Source organism: Antennarius striatus, chromosome 24 (genome assembly GCF_040054535.1).
Source record: "Antennarius striatus isolate MH-2024 chromosome 24, ASM4005453v1, whole genome shotgun sequence".
Taxonomy (NCBI): domain Eukaryota; kingdom Metazoa; phylum Chordata; class Actinopteri; order Lophiiformes; family Antennariidae; genus Antennarius; species Antennarius striatus.
In genome coordinates, this window is record NC_090799.1 from 4,563,470 (window position 1) to 4,576,752 (window position 13,283).

Consider the following 13,283-nt stretch of genomic DNA (forward strand, 5'->3'; position numbering starts at 1 on the left):
TTATGAAAGAAGGAAAAACACATCAAGAAAGAATATGCAGATATTCCATTTGTATTTTTCTATTTTCTATTTATTTTAACATCCTGTGCATCTTATTTGAAAAAAAACAAACATATTTCACACACATTTACAATACATTTGCAAGTTATTACAACAAAATTTGCTTATTATTGGTGTCATTACTGTTTACAACACATTTTGCTTCTAGTTTACTGTGTTTTATTATGCTCATAATCCCAGCAAGGACTCTGTGTACTTTTAACATAACTGTTATAATTAGATTTAAAATAATAGAAACACAAAAGCCTACATTAAAATATGGGACACAACCACTGCGTAGGAAGAAAAGATAGGAGAAATAAGTGCATGCATGTATTTTATGCTCATTCAAAACAATGTTTTGTCAATTATGGAAGACACGCCTCCACAGCGTCCCTTACGATTGGCTGCTGCTCCAAACGAGACTCTGCTTCAGCAAGACAGCAACCAGCCAGCAAGCAGACCAATGCCAGAGGCACCACCTTCACTCAGAGAAAATTAAAATTATCCATTCGCTCCTGTAGGGTTTGACTCACCTTCCTGTCTCCTCACCTTGGTCCTGTTTTTAGCGATGTGTGTGTGTGTGCTAATATCAGACAATATAATGTCTTCTGTTAGCCTGTCAACTTGGTAGATGGCTTTCAGGAGGGCTTCTGCACACTGAACGTGAGGACGACCAGACAGCTTCTGGAAGGAGGAGGAAGTTTTACTCTAACTCAAAATCTTTCAGTGTTAAACATGAATTCTTTTCTCTTTCTGTGAATGAGGAATTAGTTTTGTGACATCATGTTTGAAAGTGTGGTCTTTTATTTGGTAGGACATTCATCAACGCTATTCCATCCACATATGTAAAGAATTCACCAGTAATTCTAAAAACACAGAATAACACACAACAACTGTCAAATGTATATAATCCCTCATGAAATCTTGGATGTCATTTTTCTATACCTGGAGTAAACACGTGGCTCTGCCGTAGAGTTTGCTGTTGGTGACCTGTAGGTCGATCATGTGATTCTGGTATATCTTCCCCTTTAGAATGTGAGCTCCGGTACTCACGGCATTCAGCAGCAACTTAGTGGAAAGCTCCCACTGCTAGTAGAAAGAGGTTTGAGTCCCAAAAACAAGATGAGCTGCTGGTAAACTGGGACTAAATCAACATATATAAGGTTTCATGCTCCTGTTCGAGGTGTGTGTTCGTAATACCATATGTACGCTCCTTGAAGAAGATGGCCATGTGATTTTGACTGAGGATGAACACAGCTTGTTGATTTCATCCTGCAATAAAGGTAAGCAGATATGTAAATATGCGGGTGTGTGAGTGTGAGCAGCAAAGTAGGTACATAGGTCAATGAAGACATAGGTACTTGATGCGCTGCAGCTGTAGTATCCCCAGCAACTTCATGATAAAAAGCGTGGAGGTTGGACGTCCTCTCCGTCACTTTGCGTGCCAAGTTTTTTACTTCACTTAAATTATCTGTGGAGAGAATCCACAAGTTCATTTGGTTTGAACACGCTTCAGACATTAAAAAAAAAAAACTTTCTCACCTGAGTGTGTGTAGATAAGAAGCACCATGTCCTGGTCACTGAGAGAGGGCAGAACTAGATGTAAAAAATCTTCATGCGCTATGCAGAATTCAGGTCCCTTTAGGAATGAAAGTACATGATACATTCAAATACCTACTGTAGGGCACACATCAAGAATGTCCGGGATTAAAAACATCACACACCAAGGCATCAACGCTGTATTTTAAACATTCATGGCACTTTCCAAAATTGATCAATGAGAAAAGAATAAGCAAAAGTTTTGCTCCTAACTAAAGAAAATGTTCAGACAATTGTTAAATCACCCCTACAGTAGCAGTTTTTTATTGTGAAATATCATGTAATGGTACTTTGCGTCAGATTAGAGCTTCTCTACTCATAATATTTTCTTGTTCATTGACTTAACTTCACATACCAGTGACCTCAGGGAGCCTTCATTGTTGTTCAACTCTGTGTATCCTCCTCTGACGAAGCCTCGAACATCTTCATGGTCTGACACACAGAGACGAGACAATATGAGTGGATCAAATGTTTAAAAAAAAGACTCCAGAGAAGTGAATAAAATTATATAAACTACATCTCAGATTTTTATTTATTTATACTGATCTGGATATCAAGCATAAAAACTGTTAATTGAGATCCAAATGTAGCACACTACCTGCTCCGAATGTGGTGTTACACTCTTTAGCGTCAATGAGGCCCATCACTGCTAAAGAACCCCAACCCAGGTAGCAAACACGCCCGCCACACTGCAAACTGAAGCATACAGCAGAAGGAAATATGAGTGCATATAGTGACTGAATGTAATTATATAGCAACACTTTCATTTTAGAAGTCTGCAGTGATGAGCAGAGGAAATGCAAGACATCAGAATCATTGATAAGAGTTTTTTCTAATCAGACGGTTGTCATTATTCTGGGTTCCAGTGCAGAAGCACGGATGCATTTCCTGTTGTAAAACAGGATGCTCCACCTCTGGCCGGCTGCCTCCAACAGACGAGATATCCCCTCATTCTGAGTGTAAGTAATGTCCACAGATTGCTTGTATGCTTTCATGTGCTGCAGGATCCCTCTGTTGGAGAGAGAGCACAGACAAGTACAAACATGGAGGCAATTTGTCATTTTAATATGCTTGAATCAAATTTCAATTGTTGGCTGTAATAAATCAAGAATTTAAAGCTAGGCAGGAGTAAGCTAGCTTATTTTATTTTATTTTTGTTAACAAGCCTTGCTCGGTTTAACATTTCAAAAAACCCATCTCTTGTCTAAAATAACTCTTGGCAGAAAAAAAATTAATCTGTTTTTTTTCCAAAATATGTTGGGGTTCAATTAAATATTGTTCCAATATTGATAAAATTTGTGGCCTCCTTTTTTTGTTAAAAGGATACTGTTTGATTTTGAAGCACAGTTTCAGCTGCCATTGGAGAAAAGAACCTGATTTGGGATGTTGTTTACCGCCTGACAGTATAGTCACCTGTGAGTGATTGGTGTATTGCAGAAAGTGGCACCGTGAGCAGCAGACAGGATGACCTCCAGGAGGATCTTGGTGATGCTGCCTCCCTTCATCCTGGAGGAGCCACTGATGGCTTCTGGCTGAACACACACATCCACACACAGGCTGGAGGGCAAACTGATTTATATATGATGGGAGTAAGTTGTTGGGTGTTCCTACCCCGACTGCTGGGTTGATGAGAAAAGCTTTTTGACATTTAGTGAGCTCCTTCATCCTTTGCACCACGCTGTGAAACGTGAAGGCGCAGCCTTGGATGGGTTCATCCCTAAAACATTATTTGCTAGGTTAAAAAAAATGCTATCAGATTTCGACACATCATAGAGTGAAATGATTCTACAAGCACTCATGCACCTGGTTTGATGTGGGGGATTGAAACCAACCAGAACAGGAGTGTAGACTTCAGGATGCTGCAGGCAGAAGTCCAGCTGACCTGCCACAAATGGAGCCTACATCGCCAAAAATTTGAAAATTGTCCAACACAAAATAGAAACTCTGACTGATTTGAGTGACTTACAGATAATCCACAGGAAATACCAATGAACAAAACACGCCTCTTTCCTTCACAGGTCTGTAAGTTAAAAAAACAAACATATGAAAGACAAAAATCAGTCAAATATTGGAGCTGGTGTGATAATTCACTCTCTGCTGCATCCCTGACCTTCTTCAGCGTGCACCTGCCCTGTTCAGCATCATCTTCAGGAGCCTCTTGTGAAAACAGCAGAGCCCTGAGGAAAAATAAAGAGGATTGTTTAATATATTTAGAGTAAGACAAGAAGAATGTGTGCAATCTTGTCTAATAAAATTAAACCTCAACATGCCTGTCTCCTCCTGCAATGATGTATGAATACAACATACTGTGGTTCTGCTCCTGGAGTTTTCTGTTGAAACTTGACTAACATCAAACACATCAGCAAAATTTAACACAGGAAACATTTTTTCTATGAAGTAAAGTTATGTTTTAATCAATTTTAAGTGCACTAAATAATATTAGCAGCATTTGCAGGACAACTTTTACCGCAATGAGGAAAGCAATGCAACCAGAAGTTCCACATCCACTGAGTACGATGAGGCTGTCATGAGGATCCTGTCAAAGTAAGAGAGAGTAAACTGTAACACGTTGGCTCACAGACAGAAATACATATGCAGAGAAAATTTACCTTCAGAAAGATCTCCACCCTCTTGGAAACCTCTAGCAATGTCTCAACCACTAGTTCACTCAAAGGCTTCTGAAAATTCAGTCAAGTAATTTGGATTTGGGTTTTTCAGAATGAATCAGAAGAATGGTAATTATTTGTGCAATATCTGTACCTGGTAGGTGTTTCCTGTTTCTTCTTGAAACATCTGGGCGTCACAGGCCTGTAACATCCTCACAATATGATTGGCTAAAGCCCGATCAATATTTCGAGTCAGAGGGTTGGACTTCTCTGAAACAGGAAGTGATGGCTCATAATCTGGGGACTAGGTAAAAAAAAAAAAAAGATTGTTGTATTCAAACATGTTGGATCAACAACCTTCGGTTTCATAACTGTAAAACTCACACAACATTTTATAAGATCTCTAATTCTGTTTTTTTTTTCCATTTTAGTTTTTTTAGCGGAAGAACCTGAAGTATTGCTTTAATTCGTAGAAAATTAACACAAGAAGATTTTTGACACTCTCATAATGTAAGGTTAACATGAATCTAAACCCAGCAGTGTGTTAGCTTAGCTGAACAAAAATGCTGGAAACCTATAAAAAAAAAAGCTGCCCAAAGAACAAATGAACCGTCGATCAGCACCTCTGATGGTCATTAGTTAGTTTTTCCTTTTTGCTAAGGTAGGTTGCTGGTTTATATGCCTCACTTCAATCTGCAGGTTCACATTTTCAAAAACAAAAATTTGTTTTCCAGAATGCTTGTAAAGTTGAAAATTCTAGGATCCTTTACTCTTGTAATTTACCTCCCATTCATTCAGACAGGAGAGCCTGCAGCCACGGTCTGATCCTGCCATTGTGTGATCTTCTGTCCTGTGAAGGTGGCCGACACAACGCAGGCTGAAGACAAGTCCTTGTGTGTAGCCAGTATATTTTTTGTACCTGAAAGGATCTAAACTGAAAACCATAAAGTACTTTGTTCAATCAGTTATGACAAAGTTCACTTTTGGACCTTTGTAACTGAGAAGCGTACAGTGGAACTACAGTATCTTCACATTGTGTTGAACAGGAAAAAGTTAAACATCCACTGCTAGAATGCAGTGGCATAAATATAGGCAGAATCATCAAAACAATCGAGAAAAAAATAAAAACTGGGTATGGCATTAGAGGGACCTGTTAGGAGGAATTTTTATAGAAAACATCAGGTGGTTTTGATATAGTCTTTGCGAGAGTCAGATGACAGTAGGGTGGAGTACTGGAGTAGGTCTTTGTTTTATGGCAATTCCGCTCCAGTCCAGTAGGGGGTAACACAGATTCATAATGATAGATGCCGGCGTCTAATAAAATCTCATGAAGTAGAGCTTTCTCCAGCGGTCATTTGTATTTCCCGTACTGTATATGTTACCTTTACCTGCTACGTACCAGGTGTTCCCCATCAGGTTCGCTGCGTGTGAGCCAATGCAGTCTGTACGTGTGGATGCATTACTTTACTTTTGTCAACTTCCGACATGTTTCAGTTCAAGACTCGTCTCCTGATAGCAAAGGTTTCGAAATGGAAGTTAGCCTAGCTTGCTAGCACGGTACAGACGGAGTAGTGGTGCTAGCCAAGTTAGCTTCTTTAGTGATCAAGCAAGGATTTCTTTATGGAACTAGAATGCCTAAATGAACGTTCATATAGAACTGCCTCATACCCCGCTTATCCCATTTATTCAGAAATCTCTACCATGTCAATTGGCTTCGGTTTTCTCACGAAGCTAATGATGCGAACTTAGCTTGTTTGCCGGCGATAGACTGACGTCACGTGTCTTAGCCAAACACAGCAGTGTTGCTCACAGTCAGCTAGCTGCTATTAGCGTATGTGGAAGAAAAGTTGCTGCCATAAAAGACCAAATGTCCCGAAAACTGATGGGCGCTGTTGTCAACCCTGAAGTCAGCTCACACGGAACAGGTTGGTTCAGAACACCGATCACTGAAAACTAAAGGGAACCCGCTGTCTTTAGTTTCCACGCAATGGGACTGGAAGTAAACACTGACTGATGTGGTAGTGAAACACTGATTTAGATCATTAAAATCAAAACACTTATTGTTGACATAGCAGTTAAAAGATTTAATGGTTAAATGTGATGTGACAGCTGTTAATTTCGCTGTTGTATTGGGTTTTTTAAAAAAGGAATCAAAAATGGACTTACGGATGTTAAAAGCATTTAATCGGTCATGGCTTCTACTGAGCATAAAACCTTCTGACTTTTCCCGTTAGGGTTCATCAGAGAATGACAGCCTTTTTTTTTTTAGATTAACTCTCATATTTGTTTGGAAAAGTTTGGTAATCCATTTACGTGGATTAGTTGCCGTGCATCCGAGTTTTCCTACTTTTAACAAATTTCTTTTTGTGGTTTAAATGTTAGTTAAAAGCTGTGTACGTGTCATCATTATCCACAGATGTTCAGCTGCTGTTGGCCAGAAAAGAGGAAGCCCCTAAGAAGAAGCAGAGGAGCCCCAGTCTGGATCAGGGTGACCCGCCAAAGCTGCTGCACATTAAAGTGGAACAGGAAGAAGTATGGACCGCTCAGGAGAGAGAGCAGCTTCAAGGGCTGGAGGAGGCTGAAATCATCAAGTTCATATTCAATCCTGACCCTGTGAAGAGTGAAGAAGATGAAGATGAATCTCAGTCAGCACAGGATCATCAAACTGAAAAGATACAAACAGAGACTGACGGAGATGACTGTGGAGAACCGCAACCACAGAGAAACTTAAATACAGATTGTCGTGTATCCCCAAATACTGATGGCAGCTGTGACTGGGAGGAGACCAGCACACCTCAGTCAGGTTTAAACCCTGTGCGAAATAAGGAAAAACCTCATGGCTCATGTGAATCTGCTGCAAAATCTGATCATGTTGAACATCCGCAGGAAAGCAGAGGAGTGCAAGCAGAACTGAAGCCATTTAGTTGTTCAGTTTGTGGTAGGGGATATCCACAGAAGAAGTCTCTAACGACTCACATGAGACTTCATACGGAGGGAAAACGTTTCAGCTGTTCAGTTTGTCAAAAGCCTTTTCAGTTTAATGGTCAAGTCGTGAGGCACATGAGGGTCCACACTGGGGAAAAACCGTTTTCCTGTTCCATCTGTGGGAAAGGATTTGCACGAAAGACAGAAATGGAGCAACACCTGAGAATCCACACGGGGGAGAAGCCCTTCAGTTGCTCTTTCTGCGATAAAGTTTTCACGCAACGCTCAAATTTAACTGCACATGTACGAGTTCATACGGGGGAGAAACCTTTCACCTGCTCGGTTTGCAAATCAAGTTTCAGTCTGAGGCACAATTTGTCGAAGCATATGAGAACTCATACGGGGGAAAAACCGTTTATCTGTTCAGAATGCGGGAAAGTGTTTAGGGACAGTGGAACTCTGAAACATCACCTGAATGTTCATTCAGGCGAAAAGCCTTTTGGTTGTTCAGTTTGCGGTAAAGAATTTGGGTCTAAAAGAATTCTGAAGCAACATTTAACTGTTCACACAGGGGAGAAGCCCTACTGTTGTTCCACCTGTGGCAAAAGATTCGCAAGCAGTTCAACATTATCTTCACACTCCAGAATTCACACGGGTGAAAAACCTTACACCTGCTCCATTTGCAAAGCGAATTTTGCATTCAGGAACAACTTGTCGACGCACATGAGGATGCACACCGGGGAGAAGCCGTTCAGCTGTTCCGTCTGCGGGAAAACATTTACACGAAAGCAGCATCTAGGAGAACACTTGACTGTTCACACGGGGGAGAAATTGTACAGCTGTTCAGAGTGCGGTAAATCGTTTACACGAAAGGGAACGCTGAGACGGCACATGTTGGTTCCACACGAGAGAAGCTATTATCAGAAATGTGTGCGTAAGTCCAAGCGGTAAGAGTTCATAACAGATTTGACAATGGTGAACTTTGGTGAAGCGCAGAAATCATTTGTCTTTGGTTTTTCAGATTTTTCTGGAATAGAATAAAGAGTAGCTTTTCTTTGTTATCAAGCTATGAGTACCAACACTAATTATATGCTTCCACCATGAAAAATACGCAAAACTCAAGAAAACATTCGCTAATAATGACATGATTCTGTTATGTTGATTCCATCCATTTGTACAGTGCTATAGCCACTGTTTTATGGGAATGTGAACAATAGAACCTCTTAAATGTTTCAGTACTAAGTTTGTTCCTGATTGGTGCGTCTACTTATCTCAAGTGAAGTTGCACTTGCGTTCCAGTTAAGTTGCTGACAGATATTAGTGGTCTCAGGTATTATTTTTTAAATCCACAAGGTCATTTAGCATTTCTCCATGGTGCTCATGTTTCCGGCACGGGAGGCGCCACAACAGGCCGTTTTAAGTTTTAAGTTCAGCCCAGAAATGTCACGGCAGATCTGAGCGTTTCATTCATCTGCTTGAGGTCCCAAAATAATGGATTTGTCCAGTAGATGATTTAACAGACTTTTTCTGTTCTTACATGACTTTTTTTATTTTATTTTTTTTACATTTTCAGTGACTGAACCTTCTTGTTACTTCTGTATCTTTGAGCCAAGAAGAATGTTTCCCTTTGGCCACGTTTATTGTTCCGTTTGCAGAACTGGTGTGTTTTCATCTTTATATCATTAAAACTGAGTCTGTTGAAGTTTGTGTTATTTGGTGTGCACTTTTTCTACACAACTTAAAATGAATCACAAATGATCCAAAAATAGACACAGAGGTAGAGGAATGCTTATGTAGATGTTGTCACAACATGGATTAATAACAGCTTTTGAGAGAATATAAGAATTAAAATGTAGAAGAGGAATTACCCACCCCTGAGGAGCATGGTGATTGTATTTACAGCACACTCACACACACACACACACACACACACACACATAGAATGAAAACAAAAAAAGCTCCCAAGGTATACGAACTAGAGTTTCATAAGGCAATTTGGAATTTTGAACAAAAGTTCTATTACCTCCATTATAGTGCACTCAGCCTGAAATACCACTAACTTGCAAAACTCCAATTTTGTCCTTTTTAACTTTTAATGACTTTTTGTTTAATGAGGAACAAAAATAGAGATGTGTGTGTATGTGAAATGACACATCTTACTTTAATTCTCTTGTCTCCCGTCAGCACTGAGTCCATTGTGGATCATCTGGAAGTTTGAAGGCTGCTGGAGTTTTGACCACACTGTGAAATATTCATGCGACAAAGAACTAGTGAAACTAGACTAGAATGCCAGTGTGAACTATGCCTTCTAAGAAAGACGTCTGGCAGCCGTTATGTGGATGTTGGATCTTTAAACTCTGTATGTATGTCCGAACTGTGGGTGTCAGATATTCTAAAATTCTCTTATCCTTTTCAGAACTTGTCAAATACTACAAACAAAAACGTCACCTTTCAAGTTTCTTCCTGTCGTCCAGTTGTTGCTGTTTGTTTGGCGCCACCTAACGACGTAAAGGCAGTACTACACCGACATCTAGCTTGTGTGTATGAAAAGTCAGATTGAAAAAGTATTAATTTAATTTAGAAATGTATAAATTAATATATGTATACTATGTTTACATGAAACGGTTTTAACTTACAGAAATACACTAACGCACTCCTTTACTGCCATCACGGCTGATCTATGCCCTTGTTTTAGTAATAAGTAATGTTTAACTTCTGAATAAACAGTTCCAATCAATAATGTTTCCCTATCCCCTAGTTTAAAGGAAAATCTGTCATTGACACTCTTGTTTCTGACACCATGAAGACTCTTTTGATTTTATTGGTTTTAATGAGGACAGGACAGTTCATAGAAACACAGTAAGTTAAATTTTAAGGAAATTGTTTGATTTAATGTGAGAGTTTGTGTAGCAGAAATAAAATGGGTTATAACCCAATTATGAAAACACACACCCTTACCATGTATGGTATGGTAACTTAAAAAGACAAAAGTTTAGCATAGAATTTGAATATCATACACTTCTACAGTCCGGTACTGTAGATAATATTCATTCGATGTCTTTTATTTCTATATTTTTTCTTTTAATTCAGTGACCAAGTTCTATCAATCACCCCACATTCACAAGAACATGTTGAGGTTTTAAAGAATGTATCCACTCTATATGAGGTAAAATATTTTTCTTCATTCTTTCATTCATCGATGGCGATTATTTTTCCTCTTGTGGGTCATCGTGTGATTTCTTTTCTCCTAGACAGCCTTATGGCAGCCTGCTTCTCCTCAGCACATCAAGGAAGAGACTCCCGTCCACCTCTTTGTTCCTGCAAACAGCTCAGAGACTGTGAAGGATCTCTTCAGGAATCACGGCATAACTCATGAGTATGTTGCTTTTTGTCTATGTACTGGTTGCTGTGGGCTGTTTCCTTGATGATGTATGCTGATATGGAAACACGGATGCACTTTCATGCCACGGTTTCCCCTAGGCCGGGGTATAACATTGCTTAATCGAAAATGTAATCCAGACACGGTGTCCTAAAATTTGTATGGATGTTTTGTGATCTGCTCAAGTGTTTATTTTAAGGGTTTTACTGGCCAACGCCGAGGAGTTGATTGCAATGCAGACGAGGAATGACTCCACAGACCCACGAAGCAGCGCAACTTTCTACGACAGATATCACAGTCTGGATGATGTAATGTTTTAATCATAAAGTTCCAGCTTCATCGTATTTTCTTATATAATGTCAGGAATGAATTAAACTCTGGTCATTTTAAAGTATCCAGTTTGAAGCTACTGAAACAGGATTAGATTGGAATGCCTTCAAGTTTTGCATTACAAGGGTGCATTACAGTTTGCAAACACACTGTTTCTGCTGCAGATCTATTATTGGATAAACAGGACCCAACAGGACAACCCCAGCACGGTCAAACTCATACTCATTGGCTCCTCAAGTGAGAAACGTCCACTCTACGTCCTGAAGGTGCACTCAGATCATTGATGACAGAGGTAATGCACAATTATTATTTTTCTGTTGACTTATCTCTCTTTCTCAGTTGTCTCTGAATAATAGACCGAACAAGAAAGCAATGTGGCTCGACTGTGGGATACATGCCAGGGAGTGGATCTCTCCTGCCTTCTGCTTATGGTTTGTGCGCTATGTGAGTAGAATTGTCTTGAATTAAATTTGTTTTTCTTGCATGGTGGACTAGCTCTAATATCAACCTGCGTTCTCCCACAGTCTTTGGCATTTTACAGACAAAACCAAGACATAAAGTACGTCCTAGACAACATGGATGTCTACGTCCTTCCTGTCATGAACCCTGATGGATATGAGTACACATGGACAACAGTAAAAATACACTCAATGGATGTGGGATTTTGGACACAAGCGGCCAGAAAGGAAGCAATTTAAATGGAATCCATGGATTTTTGTTTTTTTCCCAGAACAGGATGTGGAGGAAGAACCGCTCCATCCACAAGAGCAGTCACTGTGTTGGTGTGGACCTGAACAGAAACTTTGATGCCAATTGGTGCAGTAAGATTTCTTCATACATTACAGATCGGTCCTGACACTCTTGAATTACAGTAACTGCCTTTAAATGAGAATGTCAGTAGCCTCTATACCTTAAAAGGATCCTGTTTCTTCCAGCGGAGGGGGCCTCCGACGAGCCCTGCTCAGAGATCTACTGTGGCACATTCCCCGAGTCTGAACCAGAGTCCCAGGCTGTAGCCGCGTTCCTACGCAGACACAGGGACTCGATTCAGCTTTACCTCAGCATCCACTCCTACTCACAGATGCTGCTCTTTCCGTACTCCTGCACTTTAGATGAAGCAGAGAACCATCAAGACCTGGTGAGGGGTTAACTCTGTGGCAATCAATAAACATAACACTAAAACTAAGTGCTTTTCTCCTTCAGAAATAAGAAATGTCTCTCAGTGTCCCAATCATCTTAATGATTGCTGTAAAACACACATTGTAAATAGTTTTTTTTCTGGTTATTTGCATATGTGAAGCTTGAGATGGCCCAAGAAGCTGCCCAGAAAATCAGAAGATACTATCATAACACTTATAAATATGGTGCTGGAGCAAAAACAATATGTAAGTAAGAGTTTTTTGTAGCAAATGTAAGTCTATTCAGTCAGAATACACACAGGTGCCATTGTCTGTTCTCCAGACTTATCTCCTGGTGGTTCTGATGACTGGGCATATAACCTTGGCATCAAATATTCCTTCACGTTTGAGCTCCAGGACCGTGGACGTTATGGATTCCTCCTTCCACCATCTCATATTGCTAGAGCCTGCAATGAAGCTCTTATTGCTGTGAAGACCATCGCTGTTAAGGTTATACAGAAAACACAAGTAGCAACAAGTCCTTATTATGGTTTCTAAGCAGTTTCTGAGCAGGACTGAGGCTATTAACACATGTAGTTGTATCAAACTGTAATCTCATGTACAGTACACACAAATAGAATATAATTGTTTGCTTTTTTTTGCTTTACAGATATGTTTTTGCAGTATTCCACTAACATGTATTATGGATTTAAATTTTGTTAATTAGGAAAGATTTTTGTTAATTAGGAAAGATTTTTTTGACATGGTGTAAAAAATAAACAAATTGGAGTCAATTGGGATTTTTGTGGTTATTATTAATAATTATAGTTGACTTATTGATGTGATTTCTGTAGTTTAAATTTGGTGTACACTTTGAATCACTGTACAATATAATGTAATCTGTTACAGCCATGAAACCAAAAGAATAAAAAGAAACTACTTACTGTTCTTTGTGTGAGTTTTGTCCTCATACATGAAAACAATTTTACTAAAACAATCGCTTTAGTGATTATACAACATTTTGTAGGACATCCAGTGAAATGGTAGTGTCTTATTGCATCTGTCATCTGTTTTATTTTGTAGGAGCTTCCCGGAAACGTGTCTTCAAAAGGACTTGTGACGCTAAATTGTACTGCCCTCTAGTGGACATATCGAATAACTACAACACTATAAATTGGGTTTTGGGGGGGTCTTTTTCACTGCAGAATACTTTCTACCATAGTCAACAATAGTAACGCAAATACCCCACAAACTTCTTTTAAATTATTAAGTGTAATGTCAACA

The 13,283-nt window shown here is 39.5% G+C and overlaps 3 protein-coding genes across 3 annotated transcripts; 2 read left to right on the plus strand and 1 right to left on the minus strand.

The window, feature by feature from the left end:
• Positions 1-225: 225 nt before the first annotated feature.
• Positions 226-5,711, minus strand: gckr (glucokinase (hexokinase 4) regulator). The gene is made up of 20 exons (XM_068309535.1): positions 5,647-5,711; positions 5,031-5,097; positions 4,402-4,551; positions 4,251-4,319; positions 4,109-4,177; positions 3,912-3,985; positions 3,752-3,818; positions 3,608-3,661; positions 3,445-3,539; positions 3,253-3,358; positions 3,055-3,173; positions 2,554-2,652; positions 2,240-2,337; positions 1,997-2,073; positions 1,585-1,681; positions 1,404-1,513; positions 1,243-1,314; positions 988-1,131; positions 592-726; positions 226-521 (listed from the first exon to the last, which is right to left on the minus strand). Exons 1-20 carry the CDS (start codon positions 5,658-5,660, stop codon positions 408-410), a joined length of 1,830 nt encoding a protein of 609 aa, XP_068165636.1. The 5' UTR covers positions 5,661-5,711; the 3' UTR covers positions 226-407.
• On the plus strand, positions 5,608-8,814 carry LOC137591495 (gastrula zinc finger protein XlCGF57.1-like). The gene is made up of 2 exons (XM_068309536.1): positions 5,608-6,172; positions 6,664-8,814. Exons 1-2 carry the CDS (start codon positions 6,115-6,117, stop codon positions 8,121-8,123), a joined length of 1,518 nt encoding a protein of 505 aa, XP_068165637.1. The 5' UTR covers positions 5,608-6,114; the 3' UTR covers positions 8,124-8,814.
• A 1,152-nt stretch (positions 8,815-9,966) lies between these two features.
• On the plus strand, positions 9,967-12,937 carry cpb2 (carboxypeptidase B2 (plasma)). The gene is made up of 11 exons (XM_068309577.1): positions 9,967-10,031; positions 10,263-10,338; positions 10,424-10,548; positions 10,751-10,859; positions 11,046-11,147; positions 11,221-11,325; positions 11,406-11,516; positions 11,612-11,702; positions 11,817-12,019; positions 12,182-12,266; positions 12,343-12,937. Exons 1-11 carry the CDS (start codon positions 9,973-9,975, stop codon positions 12,555-12,557), a joined length of 1,281 nt encoding a protein of 426 aa, XP_068165678.1. The 5' UTR covers positions 9,967-9,972; the 3' UTR covers positions 12,558-12,937.
• The last annotated feature ends 346 nt before the right edge of the window (positions 12,938-13,283 follow it).

What these genes read in the sequence shown, in the direction of transcription:
- gckr (XM_068309535.1), bottom strand. An exon ending in GTATTTCCTGTGGATTATCT is followed by an intron (nt 3,540 to 3,607) that starts GTAAGTCACTCA and finishes TTGGCGATGTAG; the next exon opens with GCTCCATTTGTGGCAGGTCA. An exon ending in AATCCCCCACATCAAACCAG is followed by an intron (nt 3,359 to 3,444) that starts GTGCATGAGTGC and finishes ATAATGTTTTAG; the next exon opens with GGATGAACCCATCCAAGGCT.
- LOC137591495 (XM_068309536.1), top strand. Translation starts at nt 6,115, where the DNA reads ATGTCCCGAAAACTGATGGGCGCTGTTGTCAACCCTGAAGTCAGCTCA. An exon ending in AGTCAGCTCACACGGAACAG is followed by an intron (nt 6,173 to 6,663) that starts GTTGGTTCAGAA and finishes CATTATCCACAG; the next exon opens with ATGTTCAGCTGCTGTTGGCC.
- cpb2 (XM_068309577.1), top strand. Translation starts at nt 9,973, where the DNA reads ATGAAGACTCTTTTGATTTTATTGGTTTTAATGAGGACAGGACAGTTC. An exon ending in GGACAGTTCATAGAAACACA is followed by an intron (nt 10,032 to 10,262) that starts GTAAGTTAAATT and finishes CTTTTAATTCAG; the next exon opens with TGACCAAGTTCTATCAATCA. An exon ending in AATCACGGCATAACTCATGA is followed by an intron (nt 10,549 to 10,750) that starts GTATGTTGCTTT and finishes GTTTATTTTAAG; the next exon opens with GGTTTTACTGGCCAACGCCG.